The 21181-nt window shown below is 42.1% G+C and overlaps 1 protein-coding gene across 1 annotated transcript in view; it reads right to left on the reverse strand.

Moving 5' to 3' along the window:
- Positions 1-240: 240 nt before the first annotated feature.
- Positions 241-21181, reverse strand: part of PTPRO (protein tyrosine phosphatase, receptor type, O) — a 54610-nt gene continuing 33669 nt past the window's right edge. Inside the window, exons 13-26 of the mRNA XM_009080147.1 lie at positions 19618-19750; positions 18539-18659; positions 17070-17138; positions 13543-13626; positions 10435-10470; positions 8875-8956; positions 7893-7983; positions 7315-7391; positions 5024-5158; positions 4220-4342; positions 3579-3733; positions 3335-3470; positions 1435-1555; positions 241-432 (exon numbers count right to left, since the gene is read on the reverse strand). Coding sequence (XP_009078395.1) covers positions 1451-1555; positions 3335-3470; positions 3579-3733; positions 4220-4342; positions 5024-5158; positions 7315-7391; positions 7893-7983; positions 8875-8956; positions 10435-10470; positions 13543-13626; positions 17070-17138; positions 18539-18659; positions 19618-19750 — 1347 coding nt within the window. The 3' untranslated portion in view covers positions 241-432; positions 1435-1450. The remainder of the gene's footprint in view (positions 433-1434; positions 1556-3334; positions 3471-3578; positions 3734-4219; positions 4343-5023; positions 5159-7314; positions 7392-7892; positions 7984-8874; positions 8957-10434; positions 10471-13542; positions 13627-17069; positions 17139-18538; positions 18660-19617; positions 19751-21181) is intronic.

The raw sequence follows: 21181 nt of genomic DNA on the forward strand, positions 1-21181 counted from the left end.
TAGCACAGACCAGTGATACATGAAGAAAGCTCTTCAGTCAACCGTTAAAAAAATATTGCACTTACTTTAACCTTAAGCCCAACCTGCACAGGAAAAAAAATGTATGAAAGAAATTAACCAAAAAGTACCAAACAAAAACCCAACACTCTGGAGCAATCTATCCTATGCACATATAGTGTCTTTTCCTTCATGTTGTTTAGTTGAATTTGGTCCACTATTTTAAAAAAATGTCCAGAAATGAAACAGTTCAAAAGACACCGCAGGCTTGTTAAGGCTTTGTCTCCCCAGTGCTTCAGAAAGGTACAAGTTTCTTTCCCTCACTGTCCATGTACTGCAAAGCAGTGCTCTCTGTGGCACAACACCAGGCTGGTCACTCCATCCACACAAAACAAATCAGAAGCAAGGGAAGCTGGGTGTGCTTCATGGTCTCACCTGCAACCAGACAGACAGGAAAAGGGAATAAACACAGTGCTTGGCATTTGTTTTTACTGACCCTCCATACAGACTGGGACTGCAGCCCATCACTACAGGCAGCTCAGTGCTGGGACTTGGATTAGACAGTAAACTACCTGAACATTGGGGAAAGGGAGGCAAATTGGGGTTCATTTACAGCCAGAGGTTAAAAATGGCACATGTGCAACTCCACAGACAGTGGACACAGCTGGTGAGGGTGCCCTCAGCCCTGTTCTCCACCAGCTCCCTGAGAAACCAGGTTGTGTTGAAAGTCTGAGCTTCCTGCTCCACCCAAAAGTGAGTATTAAGGTTATGACTAGGTTATTGCTGCCACCTAATGAACCAAAACTCACCAGCTTAAACAGCAGTTGAGGTATGTTCTCATAGCTTGTCCCCACCAGCAAACCTCTTGGTAGGTCAGAGCCACACGTTTTGCTCTGCTGGACCAGCTGCACACAACAGATCAGGCACAGAGGCTCATGGAAGTTTGAGACCTTACTCGTTCTCTGCTTCTAGATTTATGAGAAAACTTCCCCAGAGCTCTTTTGTTACCATCTCACTTGCCCTCCAGCAGAGCATCCCCAAACCTCTGCTGGCCTTGGTCACCTGGCAGTTGGTGACTTCTGAATGACTCAAGATACTAAAGTCCTTCCCTCCTTTAAGCTTTGTTAGGAGTGTCAGGACAAGCTTCAGGGGAGGGTTAGATGGCTTAATTCAGGAGTTCTGGATTCTATTTTTTTTGAGCAATTGAGTGAGCCCATATCCTCTTACAGTGCCATGGAGAATATAGTGGATTATTTACTGTGAGGGGCTAGACGAATTTTCCTGGCATTCTCCATGTGAACATCAGAGGTGAATAAGGCTCAGAAAGCTGCAAAGCACCAGCAGGGCTCCTGGACCAAACCCCCATGGCACTGGCTGCTGCCAAGCAGTGGGTGTGAGGCTGTGGCCCTGGCACAGGGCTGGACCTGCCTGACTTACCACCTGTGACTCTGAACTAGGACTTGCTGACGTTCTCATATATGACATCACTGATGCAGAACTGCTGCTTCTTCTTCTGCCACATCAGTTGCACACACTGGTGAATAAAAATGTACTGTTCCTGGAAGAAACGAGCAAATGAGTGGGCATTTTTGCACCTCAGAAAGCATGGAAAAGAAACCCAAACAGTGACCCAGTTTGATAGCTCACAGTAACAGCAGGCACAGCTTCCCTATCTCTTCTGCCTCAGCCCCTTACAATGTACAGTGAGTTATCAGCTCCCAAAATAATAGTCTACAATTGTTACAGAGAGCAGCTGGGCAGGCACAAAATCCTCGTGAGCTGCCCTGGCATCATAATCACTTATTAATAACCTGAATGATGATGGGAGAATAGAACAGGAAAGACTAGACTAGAATAGTTCCATTGAATCTGAGCTAAAATGAGTCTACTTACTTTACATTGACTGAAAATTAATGAATTCCCAAAAGGTACCTGAATGCTTTATGTGCAACAAATTCAAGGTATTCTCCATTCTAACCCCCTTTTTGGGCCTGTGCCATTTGTTTTTTGAAACTGCTCATTGAGCCACTGCCAAGTTTCCAGCATACAAGGCAGCATGAACTCAGGTGAGCTGTCTGTGGTTTCAGATTTTGTAAGGAAAGACTTTTCAGTGGCCTCTGTGCCTGAGTGTCAGTGTCATCCAGTGACCTCTGAGGCCAGGGCTGGCCACTGCCTGGAGCAGCAGGAGCACAGAAACTGCCAAAGCCCAACCCTTGACACCAGCCCCAGGCAGGGAATGGTATTGTACATGAAAAGGTCAAAAAAAACCCCAAAACCAAAAAACACCCTAAAAAACAAACCAACAAAAACCCCACATCACCTCTGAAAGGTAACAGTTGGAGCTGAAATCCCATCAGGATTTATTTTTCTCTGGTGTTTACATAAAGATCTGCCTTTGAATTAATACAGTGAATTGTGTTCAGAGTGATCTGGAATGGACTGAGAATAATGACCTTTTTTCACTCTCAGATGTTAGTTGTTGTCACTGCACATCTGATTCCTTCTCCTCCTCTCCCTTCTTTGCTTTGCTCTGGATTCAACAGTTCTTGGCAACAAATAATCTGCAAGACCTTGCCTGAAAACAGGGATGGTGGCACTTCCAACTGTATAGAGGTCACCAGCTCATACTGTGTCTAACCAGGGAAGAGAACAACAGGTGTGGAATCTTTCCCTCATTATTAGGGGAACTGGGAAGGTTTCAGATGCATTAAAGCTTCTGGTTTGAAAGAGGAGTTTGTGATTTTTCCCCCCAGTATATATTCTAACAATATGACTATTCTGACATTTGTCTTAAAAAGAACAGAAAAGAAAAAGAACTCCCCAACAGGTATTGTGGTAGGGAGAGGGGTGAGGAGGGTGTCTAGCATACTTACAATCCTTTTGTCTATTTAGTTTGAATTTGTATTTCCATGGCGTAACTGAGTTCCTATGCTTGCCTAGATGATACCAACATGATACTTGAACAAAGGCTGCCTGACACTGATACCATTTCATGAGCCATTAATCCCCTCAGCAAGCCCAGTTCTTTTCAATATGCTTTGAAAATTTCCTATGTTAATCTCTTCTAATGCATTGTTTGCATATTAATTTCACAGAAGGTGAGAATAACTCATCCCCTCAGACATCACTGAGATTGTAGATATATTATCAGACCCACCTATGTAGCAGATTAATAACACAACAATATTACCACCAAGATGAAAACTTAATTGTATCTATTCATAGCCATTTTGCCAAGTGATCGGGGGAACAAGAGTAATTGGACACGAACATGCTACAGGGAGGTATGAAATGGATCCTGTGGTGGTTTCACAGTGCTGAAAAGAGCTGCTGTTACCTCTGTCTGCACCATGGACATTCTGTAGGACCTCATGTCAGACACCAGGCCCAGTATATCCACGAACTCGTGATCTCGGATGTGCTGTAAGAGCCGATCCAGGGCTATGAAGGTTCCTGTCCGTCCCACTCCAGCACTGCAACACACACACAGCTCATTTCAGGCTCTTCTGAAGAGACACACAGGAGAATCAGTGGCACTGCAGAAAGCACCTTGTAGTTCTCCATCTCCTTGGAGCACTTACCTGCAGTGTATGACCATGGGGCCTTTAGTCTTGGCTGATTTCTGCCTGACCATCTGCACAAACTGGAGGATGCTCTCGGCAGCGTTGGTCGTGGGCACTCCATGGTCTGGCCAGGCAGTGTAGTTAAAGTGCATCACGTCTTGCACCTCATCAGCCTAATGGGAGGAGCAGAACATGTTCACAGGAGTTCTAACAGTGCAGTCATGCTCAGGCACAATGAGGGTGTTTGTCATTTTGTGGTGGTGGATTTTTTTCCCCAAATACAGCCTAAAAAAGTGAAGTCAGCCAAAAAGTGGCAAAGAATGTACATGGTGTTTGATTGAAAAAGGGAGGGGGCCATTATTATCAAAAGGGTATGAACTTCTTGTTTCTGGGTTTGAGATTGTTTTTTGCTTTCGTTTCCCTGGCAGTTCCATTTCCTTTTAAATCAAGAACTGTTGCATTTTTCAAGTTGTACTCTGCTGAGAAATTCAGAGACAGCAATTTTAGGGGACAGTTTTGAGATTTAGCCATTTGCCTGTGAGCAGTGAGGATAAGGCCATTGATTTCTCTTAGATGTTTTCCACTGAATGCCAGAAATGGACAAAGGTTAAAGGAAAGGCTGGACTGAAGTCCAGGGCTGTGCAAAGTGCTTCACTTACATAACTAATTCGGAAACTCCTGTAAACCCAGTCTGTGTGCTCCTCCTCACTCAGCATCTCCACTGTGATATCCCCATAGGCAACAGGATCTTCTGTGAAAGGCCAGTAATGATCACATTTCACCTGAGGGAGAAATAAATACGCTCACATTGGTATTTATATAAATAGACCCATATATAATAAAGCACAATTAAATGTACACAGAACCCCACGTTTAGAAATGTCTACAGCACTATTCACTTGATGCTGCAACAAAAGGTAATTTATCCTGAAATGACTTCCAGTCTGACCATTCCTGTTTGTGTAACTGTGGACATAAGCTATACATTAGGGTTTTTTAAGGGTAGCATTAATACAGTGCAGAATGGAAAAACAATGTCTTTGCAGACTGTTACTCTCCCTAATATAATAGGCCTAAATGGAACAAAACATGGGGAATGAGAATGTACATATAAAGCCCCAAATTATATTCCAAATATTCTGTTATAATGTCAAGGAAAATGTAAAGCATAGTACTTGCATTATGTCCCTTGTCTCCATTCCCTCTCTTAACATATTTCTACACAGTGACAAGGTCCTCTAAGCCTTCTCTTTTGCAGGATGAAGAGGCTCAGCAATCTCAGCCTCTCCTCACATCCTTTAATCATCCTGAAATGCCTTCCCTAAGCGAATGAAGTGTCATTTCAGGTGTGGTTGTGATGCTGCCTCATGATCAGAAAACAATGCAGAGACACTCACTCACCAAAAGATAACTATGGTTTCAGAGAAATTTCTTTCATGCTATGGGAAGCTTTTGTTACCTACCCGTCTCTTCTCATTGCACTGAGTGAGCATAACAATAATTTGAGATTTTTGCTGGAGAACCATCTTCCAAAAATCATTCCTCGTTTCTGGCAGTGGTCCTTGGGTTGCAATGTATTCCTGAGGTGAATTATAACCCTGAGAAGCAAAGAGACAGGTGCTGTTCACCAACATGATTACTGCTTCAGAACATGTATTTTTCTCTGGCATTCACACTTGTTTTAGATTGCTTGAGTTCAATTTGTACTTCTAAAGTCATTTCTAATATAAAGACCTTATGATTTTTTATGCTTACTTTGGGATGACAACCTTTGCCAGTTTTTGATGCTCCCAAAGTGTAAGCAATGTAGAACGAAGGGCAGAGAGCAGAAAAGGCAAAGTTAAAAAAAGCAAGGAATGAGAACCCTAAAACAAAGCTCCAGCTTCTTCCAGATTATGTAATTTTAGAGTTTGTTTAGTTATAGACATAAAATCAGTGATGGATGCTCAGCCTGCTCATCCCAAGAAGTGTCTGGGTAATTTTCAGTCACTGGTGTAAATGGAAAGCAGCAATGAACAGGATTATATACAAGTGTTTATGTCATAAGGACTTGAATTAATAAAATGTTCATTAGAATTCTGCTTAAAATAATAGAGAACAGGTCGAGTCAATGCCTTAACAGATGCTCAGATGCTTTATATCCTTATATTCCTTTTCCTATCCATATCAACATTCTTTTAGTTGGAAAAACTTCTTCCCCTCTCCAAACCCAAAAGACTGTTATTAAGACTATAATAAAAGATCCACAGAATGACCATTTGGGCATTTGCTATAACCATATTTGCTGAGATTGTATCATCAAAATTGCATTTGGAAAGTTATTTAACATTCCTAGTAAGAGCAAAAGATACATCCAAGACACAGCACGATCCCATGGAAATTGGGCAATTTCTGTGCCACCACAGTATGAAGACTAAGATTATTTGTGATTTGGGAGCACTTTCCACAAATGGTTTCCTCCAGACATCTCTGCAAATCACCTCAATCTGAGCCTGTGCACTACCCAGGATTTGCTGTTTGCCAAGTGTCAAACCCCTGTGATCACAGGGACACAGATCACTGCTGCTTTCTGTGTGTGAAGGCAGTTACTCAGCACAGAGGAAATTGCCAGGGAAAGCCAAGCATTAAGATGATGTGTCTGCCCCAGTTTCTCTGGTCAGCATCGTGCTCTGAGTAGAACTAAGGAGATGCAAAGCAGAACTGAACAATCCAAAAAGGATCACAACTTAAAATGCTGTTATGCATGATCCCATGGCACAGGAGTTCCCTGAGCTGTGCATGCTGCTTTTGGACATCTTCCTTTCTCAACCCTCTGCAGCTCAGGCACTCACAGCACCAGTGCTTAGGTTTATCCTCCCCACACAGAGGCAATTGGGTCAGCAGTGCCCACATGGGCAATGCCACAGTGACAAAGGTGTGGTTTCACTGACTCATCTGAGGCCTCCTCCCTTTTCCACAGTGCCAACTCAGCTCTCTCCAGCACAGCCAGGGCCAGCTCTGCTTTCTGGTCATGGCATGAGTGCAGAAACACTTGTCTGTGGTCCCCGAGTGAAAGACCTTTCTCTGAAGAGATGCTGCAGTGCCTTCCTGCTCTCCATGCACAGTTGACCCAGTAGGTATTGCTCTCCAGCTTACACTGAGCCAGACACAGAGCTGAAGACATTTCAGTCAACCCTCAGTGCCAAAATGTTTGGCTACAGCTCTGTGTATACTTTAATTATCCTAAACCTGTGGGTGCTCCTCCTGGTAAGTGGCTGCTCCCTGCCAGGCAGAGGGAGGCACACTGGGAGCACCAGAGCCAAGGCAGAAAGCAGAAGTTCTCTCCACACACCAGCTGGGCTGTGTGCATTTGCCAGTTATGGAGTGTCTGGCTTAGCCCTTTTTCCACGTGCTGTAGAAATCCAGAAAAATTTCTCATTTAAAAGTTCGTATTATGTCTAGCTGTGTTAAAAGGCTACCACTAAATCACAACATTTCCTCCCCATTTCCCTACCAATCTATGTTTCACAAAGATTCACAGCTCACCCAGTGCTACTGTGGCAAAATTTACCAAAAATCTTTCCCCCATCACCTTTTTAATCTTTTCTTGGTGGCTGGTGAGAAGCATAGCACCCTGTAGGCCACAGACTGGAAGCTGAAAGAAATCCTGAGACCATGACTGAGCTTCCAGGAGATACTGTGCTATTTGCAAGGGACACACTCTAAGAGCTGTGCAGGACACTGAATTTTATGCTGCCCAAGTCTCTGTACTCACAGGAATGTAGTTAGCATTAATGTAGTCAGATCCTTCCTCTTCATTCATTGAGACCAATCGAACACGACTAAAATCATCTGTAAAAGGAAAAAAATTAAATAATTTGGCTCTCAAACATGGCACTCATCTCCAACTAGGCAGAACCAAAATTCATCCTATAGAAACTGCAAAAATAACCCCCCTGTTTAAAAATAGAAGATACTTGTATTTACCAAGAGAGGAATGTTTGCTTCAGCAAACACTCCATGGACACACCATCATTACTGTTCTGCAAATCACACCCTCCCATTGCCAGCCCTTAGGTGTCATTGAAATCTAACAGAAATATAGTAACACTACCAGCAGCAGAAGTGACCTTCTGCTTCTCACCTCCAAGCTCCTCTCATGATAAACATCCCCAGGAAACTACATCTATTCAAAGCTACAAAATGCATCTCTTGCCTGGTTCTCTGTAAGAGCAGGTTTCAGAACAGGCTTTTATTAGCCAGAAAATCTGTCATGATTCTCCCATTTTCTTATTACAGCTCGTCTTTCCCTCTCTAGGGACTCTAGCAGGGGCCTGTGTGCATTGTACTTACATGGCAGGATATTTGTGTAGCGATTTTTGCAGCGATTCATGGGCAGATCAGCAGCAAAGTGGGGTATGTCAAGCCCAATCAGTTTTAGCTCCTGGGGTAACAGAAAGAAAAAACACCAAGGTCAAACTCAGAAACACTCAAAAAATAATGTTTTGTGAAGTGATTACTTCTGGCAGGTACCAGACAGAAAATGGTCATAAATCACTTCAGAAAGTGACAGCAGGACAACACTGACTTCTCTTATCTGTTGCCTCTGAGTTGAGCTCAAAGCAGGGAGAGCAATGCTGAGGTCTCTCCTGCTGCCAACACACTGCTGCCATCCAGGCTGGGACTGTGCATTGTCCCTCTCTACCCACACTTAATCAGCCAAAATAGCATCAAACCATGGGGTAGCTAAGTTATTTCTGTGGTGGTCATCTGCCCCACTTAAAGCACAGCCTTCAAGTCCTCAAGTGCCTTTTAATCTTGGAGGAATGCTTGGAAGACCTTCCTAGTAATTATCTTTGGTAATTATATCTAATACATGATGCATCAGAGGAATTTTCACTGTTGGAAAGGGACCTTGCCAGTCACCCAGAACAGTGGTACCACCCTGAGTGCCCTCCCCTCCCTGCCTGGGGTTAAACACGACCAGATGCTTCCCCTCAAATTAAGAGCAATAAATATAAAAAATATGGGCATTAGAATCCCAAATTCAATTTAAGCTGCCAGCATGTCCCTCAGCTTAAAGGAATTGTGTTGCTCTGACAGTTGTCTTGACTGGAATGTGCTGAGTCACTCCAATCAGTTTACTAAACACAGGATTTAATGACACAACAAGGTTCACTTTTCAGTTCTGCAGAAGTGGAAGTGGAACTGACCCACCCCGAAACAGCTCACATGGAGCATGACAGAGCACGGGGACACACCATGCAATCTCAGCACCCTGAAAGAGCTATCTGGGCATGGCAACTTGCTGGGTGCAGAGTCCTCAGACACTTACCTCAAACTGCAGAGAAAATTTATAATCAGAATCTTTGGCCATATCCTTAATGTATCCATCAAAATCATCCAACTGGACAGGGCTTTAAAAGAAAAACACACAGAAATTAAGTAAAAAATTCCAACTTTTGGAGTACATTTTACTTCTATTTCCCCCAGAATACTATCAAGTCATAAAGTTGTAATTTTAATTGTTAATGCTTGAAAGCAATGATAATGAGGAACCTTGTGATTCAATGCCACCAAATGGTGGGTGCATTGCTCAGCACCTGCATCAGACCATAACAGCACCAGAGAGAGAGGCTGAGAGGAGGGTGCTGACCCCACTGGGTGCACTCAATGCTGCAGCTGCCAGTGCTGATGACAGCCAGCACCCTGGTTTGGGGGGTTGGACTTGTTCTCCTGCAGGAAACCACTGGTCTGAATGGCCCATGCACCCTCCTGTGATTTATCACTGGCCCCTCAACTGCTTTTGCAGGTGGGTATGTGCCCAAGGCACTGGTGGCATGGGGTGAGTGGCAATCCAGCCCCCCATGGCAGCCCCACTCTCAGTCCCATCCCACCAAAGTGCTTCTGGCACCAGGGCAGCTGCTGCTGCTTCATTCAAGTCACCTCCTGTGCCATGCAAAATGTTCTTCCAGATAATTTCACTTCTGGAAGAGACACTTTGCAAACTCATCTGAGCTTTGCTCATGCAGAAAAAATGGACTTTATATTTAGATTTTTACTTTTTTAGAAGGTCTACCAAACAAAACTCCCCTGAGCCAGCCCTTCAGATGGCACTGCCCTGACTGTTTTCTCTGCTGGCTTTGAGGACTACCCACATTTGTCATTAGAGGTAAAATTCTCCACCCAGAGAGATGCTGGCTGAAAGAGAGGCCTAGAGCTATACCACACAGAGCTTCAGCAGGTAGATAAGCCTTGATTTAGTGACTCCCATCACACTTTTTCACCAGGTGAGGATCTGTCTGTTAGTACAGGCACAACCTCTGAACACAACGCAGAAATCATTAGGCTGACGCTGTGAATAAGGAAACACAGGTAAACAGCTTCCCTCACCTAATTATCATGCTCTAATTTACAAGCTACTGAAGCATGTACACAGTAATCTTCTCATTTACTTTGAGGCAATATGCCCAAAGGAACCTGTCTTATCACCACTTAATTACTCCTGTTTACCCGTTAGCATTAATGATCTAATGTTCTAGCAACAACTGTAATGAGAGCCTCATGTCAAGAGGGAAATATCACTAGCAACAAATGCATCCCAGTTTTTCACCATTTGTCATTTTTAACTAAGGATAAGCTATGTTGAAATCACTAAGTTGGATAATTGATCTTTTCCCTGATGACTAATTTTCTATCAGTAAGGAGATGGTTTACTACAATCTGTTGAGAAGAATTGCTTTTGTCCAATTATTGTTTGTTTTCTGCCTTCAGATCTCTCAGAATATGTTTATCAATAAGTTTTCTGTATCTGGAATTGCAATACCACTATGCCATGCACTCCATAATGTTTCATCTAAGTCTTACTTCTTTAAATATCAAAGAAGTTACATACTTGGTCAGTTTTCTCTTCTTTAATCCATTTTTACTCCTGTTAAAAAAAAAAAAAAAAGGAAGTGTTATTCATTCAACTAGTGTACAGCCTTTACTCAAAGTTAGTACTGATTTAAGAATGTATATTTTCTGGTCACCATCATATTCAGGATGAGATTGGTGATAATAACTTGGACAGTTTCAAAATTTCTGTTCATACCAATGGGATGCATTTTTCATTCTGTGGCTCTGAGAATGAGCTGCTTGTGAAAAGGAAATTCTGTGCCCAACACAAGCAGTGGTTCCTCTATAAATCCTAACCCAGAGTGTTGTTGGCTTTGGGTGAGCTGGGGCTGAGTGCCCAGGGCCTGAGCCCAGTTGAGCCTGGCAGGGAACTGTCTGCTGCAGGAACAAGCCACCAGTGTCTCCTGGGCTGCTCTGCTCAGTCTCCAGTGCACTGGGAAACTGGATGTCAACACTTCAGAGCAACTGGGAATGAGAAGCATCTGTTGGGTAAACAGGTTTAGGTTGGACATTGGGAGGAATTCTGGGGCTGAGTGCCCAGGGCCTGAGCCCAGTTGAGCCTGGCAGGGAACTGTCTGCTGCAGGAACAAGCCACCAGTGTCTCCTGGGCTGCTCTGCTCAGTCTCCAGTGCACTGGGAAACTGGATGTCAACACTTCAGAGCAACTGGGAATGAGAAGCATCTGTTGGGTAAACAGGTTTAGGTTGGACATTGGGAGGAATTTCTTCCCAGAAAGGGTGATGTGATTCTGGAATGCACTGTCCAGGGAGGTGGTGCAGTCACCATCCCTGGAGGTGTTCAGGGAAAGACTGGATGTGGCACTTGGTGCCATGGTCTAGTTCACAGGTGGTGTGCAGCCATAGGTTGGACTCAATGATCTCAGATGTCTTTTCCAACCTAACTGATCCTGTGTTTCTGTGACTAAAAAGTGGTGTATTTGTATTTTTATGCCCTGTTAAGTTTAGAAGTTAAATTAAAAAACAGTAAGATATGAATTTCCAAAACAAAGTTTTACAAAATGTTCAGTTTCTGGAGCAGCCACAGACTGTAGTAATTCCATTATTTTGTCAAGGTACATTTTCATTTACATGTGAGCTTTGCCTCCAGGATCACCAAGAGCTATAGCAATACCAGCTTTACACTAATATGGAGATTTATGTTGCAAATATCATAAACCTCCTCAGCCTACCATGTTATCTGTACAATTACTGCCTGTGTAGCATCTATACATCCATGTGTACTATACACATAAACCAGTAGTATTTACTCTCCATCTTCAAAGATTTGTTTCCAATGACATCTTAAAATTAATTTCACTAAATTATTCAACACATCTCTATCCCCTGACTATAGTAAACCTTTTAATGTTGGGCACATTGGAATTAATTTGAAAAGAAAAAAAAATACCTAAATGTTCTTTATGATGGGAATGCTTCTAAGAATGCTTCTCCAAGGAACACTTCAAGAGGCAATAAAACAAATGATTGACATACATTTCTCAGCAACAATTTCTTGTGCTTTGGTAGTCTCAAGAGGCCTTTGTTTCTTAGCATTGCAATTGTTTCCTGAATGTTCATAAATATTTTAAGCCAACTTGTGTGCAAAACAAAGACATTTGAAACATTAGCTGCTGTTTCATCTGTTATTCCATTTACTCTACAGATTAAAATACAAAGAGAGGGATTAATCTAATCTTATTCAACTTTAGCTCCTGTAAATTTAATCATCTAGACTAAACTAGGTGGATTGATTGAAGAGGAAACCTCTGAAGAAAGATACACATCTGGAAAGGTGAGTTAATGCATATTAAGCAAAATAAGGCAAAGAGGCAAAAGACAATGACAACTCTTTTCGCAGCAGTGCCATTGACAGTGGCCACCCTGGGCCTCTTGGCCATTAGGGAGCTGAGAGAGATCAGTGTCACCTCCACAGTAACAAACTGCTTGCCTGATCCTCCACCACTGTGCAGCTCAACAGTTCCCTGGGTTTGGATCAGACAAATTACAAGCCCATACAGTAACAGCCTTGGAGACATGTGACAGATTTCCATCTGCTCTTCAGCTGGGTGTGTGTGGAGAACATGCTTTTGTTTTCATGAGAAAAATGGACCTTTCTTTATTTACACAAACACACTCATTTCTGGGCCTACTGAAAGTGTGGGTGGGTTTTCCTACAGACCCAGTGTGACTCAAGGAAAATGAGCCTCAGTCCCTCCCTGTGCTGCAGATGTTGATGTGTGCCTGCCAGGGATTTGGTGCTGTATGTGAACACCAGGGAAAATGTTTGGGGAAAAAAAATCTTAACTTCACTAGCACATTTTTTTGTGAATCCCTATAGCTTGGACTCAAGACCATCAGGAACTCAAGTTTCTTTATATAAATTCAGCATTTTTCGATCGTAGTCAATTACAATTATTTGTTCAATGGTTTGTAAAACAGTTCTGGCTCTAAGTCGACCTGTGTCTTTGGTAGGTATTTTCAAAAAAAAAACCAACCCAATCAGTTGTTTACTAAGTCTTTATAAATTATTTACAGGCTAAAGTATTAAATATGCACACAGAGATGTGCACACAGTAACCCAATTTTTACACTTTGGGACTTCTGGTTGTATTGATTCTCAGTGAACTGTTGTTTTCAAAAGCCAAACTTTTACTGATGTCAGGAGAGCATAACTGCACCTTGAAAAAACTAAGGTATTTGACATCACACACCAAACAGGTGGGGCATGATCAAGCAGTTTTAGTAACAGACCAGCAGCAGCAGAAGTCAGTGCCAGGCAAAGAACAGATGAGCAACTGGGACAGAGAAGCCAGGACTTATAATGAAGCGGCAAAAACTGCAGAGATGGCAATGGGATGAATATGATGATCATTGTAAGATTAGCTTTTTAATACCAAAATGGGTTGGAGCATAAACAGACAAACCAGATGAAGCAGGGTAGCAAATACTTTGATACCCACATCCTCTCCAATCCATGTTCTAGTACAAGGAAATTGTATCTTCAAAAGCTTTGACCCATTTGAAAACAAAGGTAGCACACATTTGTCACGTAATAGAAATTAACATTGTTTACACATTGCATATGGAAAAACAAGTAAATCACTTACCAAGGATTAATATAAAATGCCAAAAGATAATCAGTCCAAAGGCATGAGGGTAGCAGAGTTAGGAAAGCAAATACACTTCTACGCCTGTGAGCATTAATAAATAACATACATAAAGATGAAAAAGTGAGGAGAGTTAGTAAGACAAACAGAAATCAGGAGATCAGCAAATTCTATTTTAAAAATCAGCTAAACCCATAAAGCCTTCTGACCTACTGCATCAGAGTATTACTAGCATCCCTGGAACTTGTACTCCTCACCCTGACACCCTCTGCAGGATCTTCAGTTGCCCAACACAAAATTCTATAGGACCAAAATAAATGTGTTTTATAGTATTGATCCAAGCATGTTATTCTAAATTTTCAGAGTTAAATGGGCATGGAAATATCATTGACAAGCTTACAGCTACTACGTAGGTGGTACTAAGTCTATTTTCTGATGTTCTGAGCTACTTCAGGACTGACATGGTTTATTTATACCACATGCAGCTACAATAATCTCCCATGTTTGTTCCTGCAAGTGATCCTGTGCATATCAGAAGATCTATACCAGAAATAAATTCAGATGCTTCCAATATCTCTTATAGCCTCTATTAAGTCAGATTTCTGAAAGCATCCGTGTAACATTTTGCAGTGTGCTTTAAATTCTCTGCTAGGTTTTCAGCAAACATTGCCTGAACATTTCTTCTAGCTGTGGTTTCTGTAACTGTTCACAGCAGGTTTCATTGTGGCTAAAGGAAATTAGAGTGCAAAATCATTCTGAACTTCTATTTGCAAGCATTTTACGAGATTCAGCTAAGCATTAATCCAGGAAAACCACTCAGGCCTGTTCTACCTATTGGTAGAGTGGGCTACAGGTTCTTCACATATGTGAAAAACTCAGGAAAGTTAAACAAACATTGCTCCTTTTGCCAAATACACCCTCAGTGTGGCTTTTTCCCCATGAGAAAATCTGCTGTCTTAAAAGTAATACCATCCTTCTCAGCTGTTCTAAAGAGGAACTACAAAGTCAAATTTCCTTGTTCAGTACCCTTGGCTCTTATGAAGCCAGTAGGGACTGTGTTTTCCCTGATAAACAAGTCATGTCAAATGTAATCATCTCTAAGCTTAATCTTCCAACCAGTGGAGGAAATCTTCTGCCCACGCAGTGAAAACTCCAAGCTATGCTTTAATGAGTTTTGCTGCTGTAGAGGAAATGGGCAGTGCAGTTTCTACAGGGCACCTTCCCCAGGCATTGGCAGGAGCTGTGTGGGTCAGCCAGAAGTGAGAGCCCTTCCTAGTTAATCATATGCCATAGTGACTGCAGCATCAGGCCCTAAGGCTTATTCATTGGTTGAGTTTCTACAGTACTGGACTGAGGATGAAATTTGGTTTTCCATAAACAGATCTCTGGTGGTGTAAAGAGGTTTCCATTAGACTCAGAAGCCTCAGAGAAGTGATGATGTTGCTGGAATACTTCTCTTGCCTTTGGGAACTCCAAGTGAGGTTTTTACTTCCTCTTGCCTAGAGAGGCAGAAGAAATTATTCAAGCCTGGGTCTTCTTTCATCATCAAATCATCATGAGAATCTTCCACACTTTATCAAATCACTGGCTAATGTGCCTGTAAACCTACTGATACTATCACAGATTAGGAGCTCTGACATCTAAACCAATTGATCTCATCCAACATGTGAACAATATGTAACTTCCCAATGAATACAATATTGTTTTCCCGGAATTATGTGCTCTTTCACATACTGCTCAGGTGTACCCAACAACTTTACTTAATTAAAAGGAAGAGTGCAGAGATTGCTTAAATCCAGAAAACTCTGCTGGACTGAGCTTCCCTTAGGAATCAGTGGATATAATAATCAGCCCTATAGGTTCCTTACTAGATCCCTGGAATGACCCCAAGCAAAATGGGCTCCTTAATCCTTCTCTACCTGTCTTTAGAGCCTTATTTTTCCACTTGGCTGCCTGGATGGATAGTGAATCTGGTCTTGACATTGGACAACAGAGGCACACAAAACAACTCTCAGAGAAGTAAGGACCATAAGCTTAGGGCACACTGCCTTCAGTTACAAAACATTTGTGGAGATATTAAGCAGGAATATTTTCCCCAATTTATATTTTTATAACCTATGTATGTATACATATATGCATACATACACATACTTAGATACACACACACATACACATACACTAAATCAAGCAACAAGAACCTTCACTTTCACGTCCAAACTTAATAATTAATTCCCCTTCCCATAATAAAGTCTCCTTTGGTTTTAATAAAATCTGTTGCTAGTTTCATCATTTCCTTCAAGCCTGGCTATTTAATTAACACGAGTGTTTGATCTTCTGCCTTCTCTGCCATTAATGCAGTCCAAGCAAGAGAAGCTGAAGGATGGCTTTGTGTGTCCTGCATGCAGCTGCTGCTACCACAGCTAAACCAGGCAAGTGAAGCTTGTTTAATATCCAGTTAATTAACAGCACAGTGAGGTATTGACAAGATTTGTGGGGCTTGTTAGCTCAGTTTGCATGCTTATTAGCAAAAGGCTTGTTGTGGTGCAGTGTCAATCCATTTAATCCCATCCTTGCTGGCAGGCTGTGTCCCATGAGACCGTGGAAGTCATTCCCTGTGCACCAACTCTTCTTTCCAACTTCTTAGCTGTCAAGAAGGCTGATCATGGGTGTAAAACCAAGGCACATATTTCTTCTTACACACTGGAATGGGGTTGATGCTATGCTTTTAAATATCTGTGTTTGGGCCTGCCTTGAAAGGGAAGAGGCTTTTGCAGAGATTGCTAATAACAAACCAGTAAACCTTGGCTCAGTCATTACCCTCCTTTGACTCTCAGAGTAGGGATGGAAATGACCACACTGGTGCCAGTCAGGTAGCTCTCAAAGCCTCTTACTTCTTTAACAGCTAATCCTACAGACTTTCTTTGTTCAAATACTTCAGCTGATGGTGTCAGTGATGGTTTGGAGTCCACAGTCAGTGCCTTGCAGGTGGTTTTCTAGACTAGTAAGAATGTGTTTTGGGGTTTTTTGATTTTTTTCAACAGCACTGAACATGAAGTTACAGTATATGTTTGAGTTGGCTTATCCTTGTCTTGCAATGTAAGGAAATACTAACTAACAGCACTGCATGAAGACAATTGCTAATTGGTCATCTACAGACAAGTTTACTCCTGGATGTAAATATATGGAAGTGCTAATGGATTTACAGATCAAACTTTTGTAGTTGTTTTATTTTAGAAAATATGTCTGTAAGGGAAAGGAAAAAAATACCCAAAGTACATCTATGCAACTTGGCTGACACGTAGATACATCACTCCCTATTAAAAATAGCAGGTAACAGAATGCATGGCTTCAATCATCAGTCAAGAAATCAAATGCATTCAAGAATAAAACACTAAATTAACAGGGATAGTAGTTTTATCTTAAAGAGGGTCAGAGATGACATAAAAAATAAACACTCTAAGATTATAGATAACAATTGCCAATAAGCAGAGATGGGGCAATACATAATCTTTCTTTCAAACACTCACCAGTTATAGGGAAGCTTTCCATCTCTCTCTAAAGATGCAAAATTCACAAAGGTTCCAGCCCCACACTCCCTGTTTCAGGAAGACCATTGGGTAAAAAGTTACCATTTTTGGACTCATAACACTTGCAATCATGTTGATTTAATAGAGAACTCTCAGTAAATGAGATCAAGCTATCTTAAAAATGCTTAAAAAGAGTGAAACAAGTGAAAATTGTTAATAAAGTTTACAAATAGACATCAGATGATGTCCAGATTTGTGCTTTCCATCATCTGGCACTAGCACTACGTTCTGGCCTCAGCACACGCACTAAGTATTTACCTTTCTATACCAGATATTCACTGTCCCAGCTCTAGGAAGAAGATATATAATTGTCTCCATTTGACAGGATCATGGTAATTCTGAGTTCAGAAAATGAATGTGGAAAAAAACTGAATTCCCTGAATAACATTCCAGTGAATTTATCACCAGTCCATTATTTTTAGCTACAATTTATAAACACTTGATTATTTTTTATTCCTTGATTTAAGCAAACAGTTGCTTGCAGCTTCTCACTGGATTTACTTTTTACATTTCCTTCTGGGTTTTTTATCTTCTGTAGATAGGCTAGAAGCTGTGATGAAGAGAAAGGGAAAAAGCTTTGGGCTGCCTGCACAATAATTAAATAGGAAAGAGAATGAATTTAGCTGGGATTTTCACAGAGACAGTAAAAGGAACAAATCACATAGTGTTTGCTGAAAGAGAAAACATTTTTCTCCGTAACACGACACAACAAATTGGGAACATTAATGCTAGAGGTGAACAGCAGGGCATGAGACCCTCCTGGATTTGTGGGTCTCAGTGTGTAGTTGGCTGCATCCTGACAGCATAGAAAGACAAGATCCAGGTGAGCCCATAAGAACTTTCCCATGCTGCAGTTCCCATTTGGGAACAGACTGGCAAATGCTCCAGAGAGAGAGAGACTCTCAGGACCCTGGTCACACACTCCCTAATCCTAGGGGTTTGGCTGCCAGGGCTCAGGCCTTACACAGCCTCAGAAATGCAGCATCCTGGACATGATGAACAAACCATGCTACCTGTTGATACGAAAAATCTCCTGTTCCAAACCATGTGAAAGACTTGCAAAGCATCTGGATGTCCTGCTCATGCCCAGTAGCCTCAGATCCTAATTAGCATTTATGTTCCTGACACAACCCTTTTGTAATAAGTGACTGCACTTCTCATAGACTCAAGATTGCAGAGCTCAAAATGAGAGAAAGGTTGAGGCTTATAACTCGGGTCAAGAATGAAAGTAGATAGAGGGAGAAGACATGCTACTCCTCAACAGCAGCAAGACAACTGTTTTGAAGGTATCCTGTTCACAAACATCTTGAGTAGCACCTACACACAAAAGCATCCTCAGTTGCAACTATTGCCATGATGTGTTGTTTGTTGTCTGAATTTTTCTGGAATTAGCATAATTCTGGACTTACCTGGCCATCTGTAGATGTTTTCTCCTGAGTACAACAAGAGTCACCAGCAGCAATCCAATCAGAAGGATACTCAGGATGGCTAACACGGAGATTACCACTACATTGGGATTCATCTCAGTGACTGTACACATAGAAAATGACTCTCAGTTATTCAGAAGCTCTGACAGTTTTGATTTGGTTTGGTTTGATATGTTTGAATGTTGATAGTGCTACTTTTTTAACTGATCTCATTCAGCCCGGAGTGTTGCAGAGTGAAAAATCAACCACCAGAGATAAAGGGAGGTTTTGACTAGTTATTGCTCTCAGAAATTTCTGTGGGGAAATGACTTTACTCTGACATTTTTGTTAAAATTTGGCAAGTTCTGATTTGTTGGGTTTTTCCTCTTTTTAATTGACATTCATAACACAAGACAAAAGGCTGAAGGAAATATATAACACAGATATTGATCATCATCTATACATCCAAAGCACATTTTAGCTCTGAAATTGTTCTTCAACAGTAATCAATACTTTTCCTGACCCAAAAGCAAAATAACAGGCTGAGGCTCTGCAATATACTGGCTTGAAATTGATGAATTACTTTGGCAAATAAATTTTAACAAAATGTTCTGTTCCAAATAAGAGCTGGAATCAACTCTCGGTAACAAAACCTCAGTTTAGTTTGGTTCCACATTACATGCTTATCTGCACTACTGTGAGACCAGACACCCTGTTCTGCTCATTAGACATGAAACTCTCTCAACTGTATGTGCTCAGAATAACTTTACACCCACAGCTGTCTAGAGAAACGTTTTATAGATTAAAAATCATGGAGATTTTTAAGCTAAGTATCAGACACTGAACTCCAGCATGGAGTGGTATGTGATGTATGGGACAAGTGGCTGAAGCTATGCAACTCCCAAACTAAGCAGAGATGACACTGCTCATTGTGAAGGGAAGACTTTAAAGCTGGCTCCCTAGCCCATGCACACCTGGATACAACCAACCACTGGGGCCAGCGTTACAAAGTCAGCTTTAGACAGCAAGGAGAAACAGATGTAGCTGGATGGGGAAGAAGGAAGCAGAGAAGTGCTGCTTACCCATGGTAGAAACTGCAATGAAGGTGGGAATGCTGGGGCTGTCGTGGCTGAAGGTGGTCACGCTGCAGTTGTAGGAGGTGGCAGGGGTTAGGCTGGAAATGGTCACGACGTGTGAAGAGACAGTGACAGGTTCCTGCAGACATGGGGAAAACGCACAGAACTTTGTCTTTCCCGTAAACACAAGAGCACAAATCAGTGCTCCACATATCTGACCAGGTAAGGTCAGATCTGGGGAAAGAAACAGCACTTTGAAACCCAGGGAAGGGAATGAGGGCGTGCCCCTGGGAAGAGGCAGGTAGGCTATAGAAGAGAGGAAAGGAACAGGGGTGAGTGAAACAACAGCAAGAACAGCCCAGAGTACCCCAGGGACCCCAGAGGCCCTTGGGGAGGGGAGGATGGTGCCTCATAGGGGTTGGTCAGCACATGCTTGGTGGGGGAAAGCACTGAGACCTCCAGGACATCCCAGAGTCCATGAACTCTGGATACTAAGCTGTATAGGTAGGAGGAAAACAAGGTTATTTTTATCCAAAGCACAGCCAAGGCAGTCACAATCTCTGCACCCTCAAATGAATGCACATCATCTCTGCCTCTAAGGCAGCTCCTCAGGATGTGCAGACCTGTGAGCCCTTTGAGTGGTCAAAGTGAAAACCAAAGGTAGAGCAAAGCCTTTCAGTAAAACTATGATCAGACATTCTACACCTCAGTTTTTCTAGCTAGCAGAAACGTTTTACATAATGTATGCAATGTTTTAATTACTATGACCCTGGTAAGCACTTCTGTGTTTCTTAAATGCTGATACAGCAAAAGGAAACAAACACAAGAACAACACATGCATTGGTTTAAGGATGTAGCTCCTTAAGGTCCTCAGAGACTTTCTGTACTGTCCAGCAGAGCCAAGGGTGGGTTGCAGATGCAAAGTAGGGACACTGGGCCAGTGGTTTGGAAGGGGAAGGAGAAGTAGTTTTATGAATGAACTCGCTCCAGATGGGGAGTGCAAAATGCTGTACCAAGTCCCAAGCACTGGATATTTGCAACAGCCTGTTGTCAGTCATGGCCTAATCCCAGGCTCACCAGGGTTCCTGCTGCAGTGCAATTCTGTAGTACATTATGCAGATGAAATCACAAGTATGTGACTGTAAGGGAGGAGACTTTTATAGCCTGAGCTGAAAGGAGGGGCCACACCTTGGCAGTTGGACTTGGTTGCATGTTTTCCATTTTCCCCTCTGGGAAATTTAAATTAGTTAATCCAAATCCAAGATGTTCAAACCCAGGAAGCTGTTGCTTTTCATTCTGCTGATTTAAAGATGGAGGAAAGGGGCAAAAATGTTCATTAATTAGCACGGGAAGAATGCACAAAGAATTTTCCCCAGTCTAACTGGAAAGCCTCTCTCTTTACAGCCCAGAGAGAAGCTCTTCCCCTTTTCTTCATGGACACAGGAAAGAGAGTGACCAATCTAACGAGAAGTGTGCTGAGAATCTCTGTGCCTTGCCCACTGTCAGATGTTCATGTCAACAAATGAGACACCCACAGAAGTATCTGCCAAATACTTCCTGATGTTCTTAA

Source organism: Acanthisitta chloris, unplaced genomic scaffold, assembly GCF_000695815.1.
Source record: "Acanthisitta chloris isolate BGI_N310 unplaced genomic scaffold, ASM69581v1 scaffold9138, whole genome shotgun sequence".
NCBI lineage: Eukaryota > Metazoa > Chordata > Aves > Passeriformes > Acanthisittidae > Acanthisitta > Acanthisitta chloris.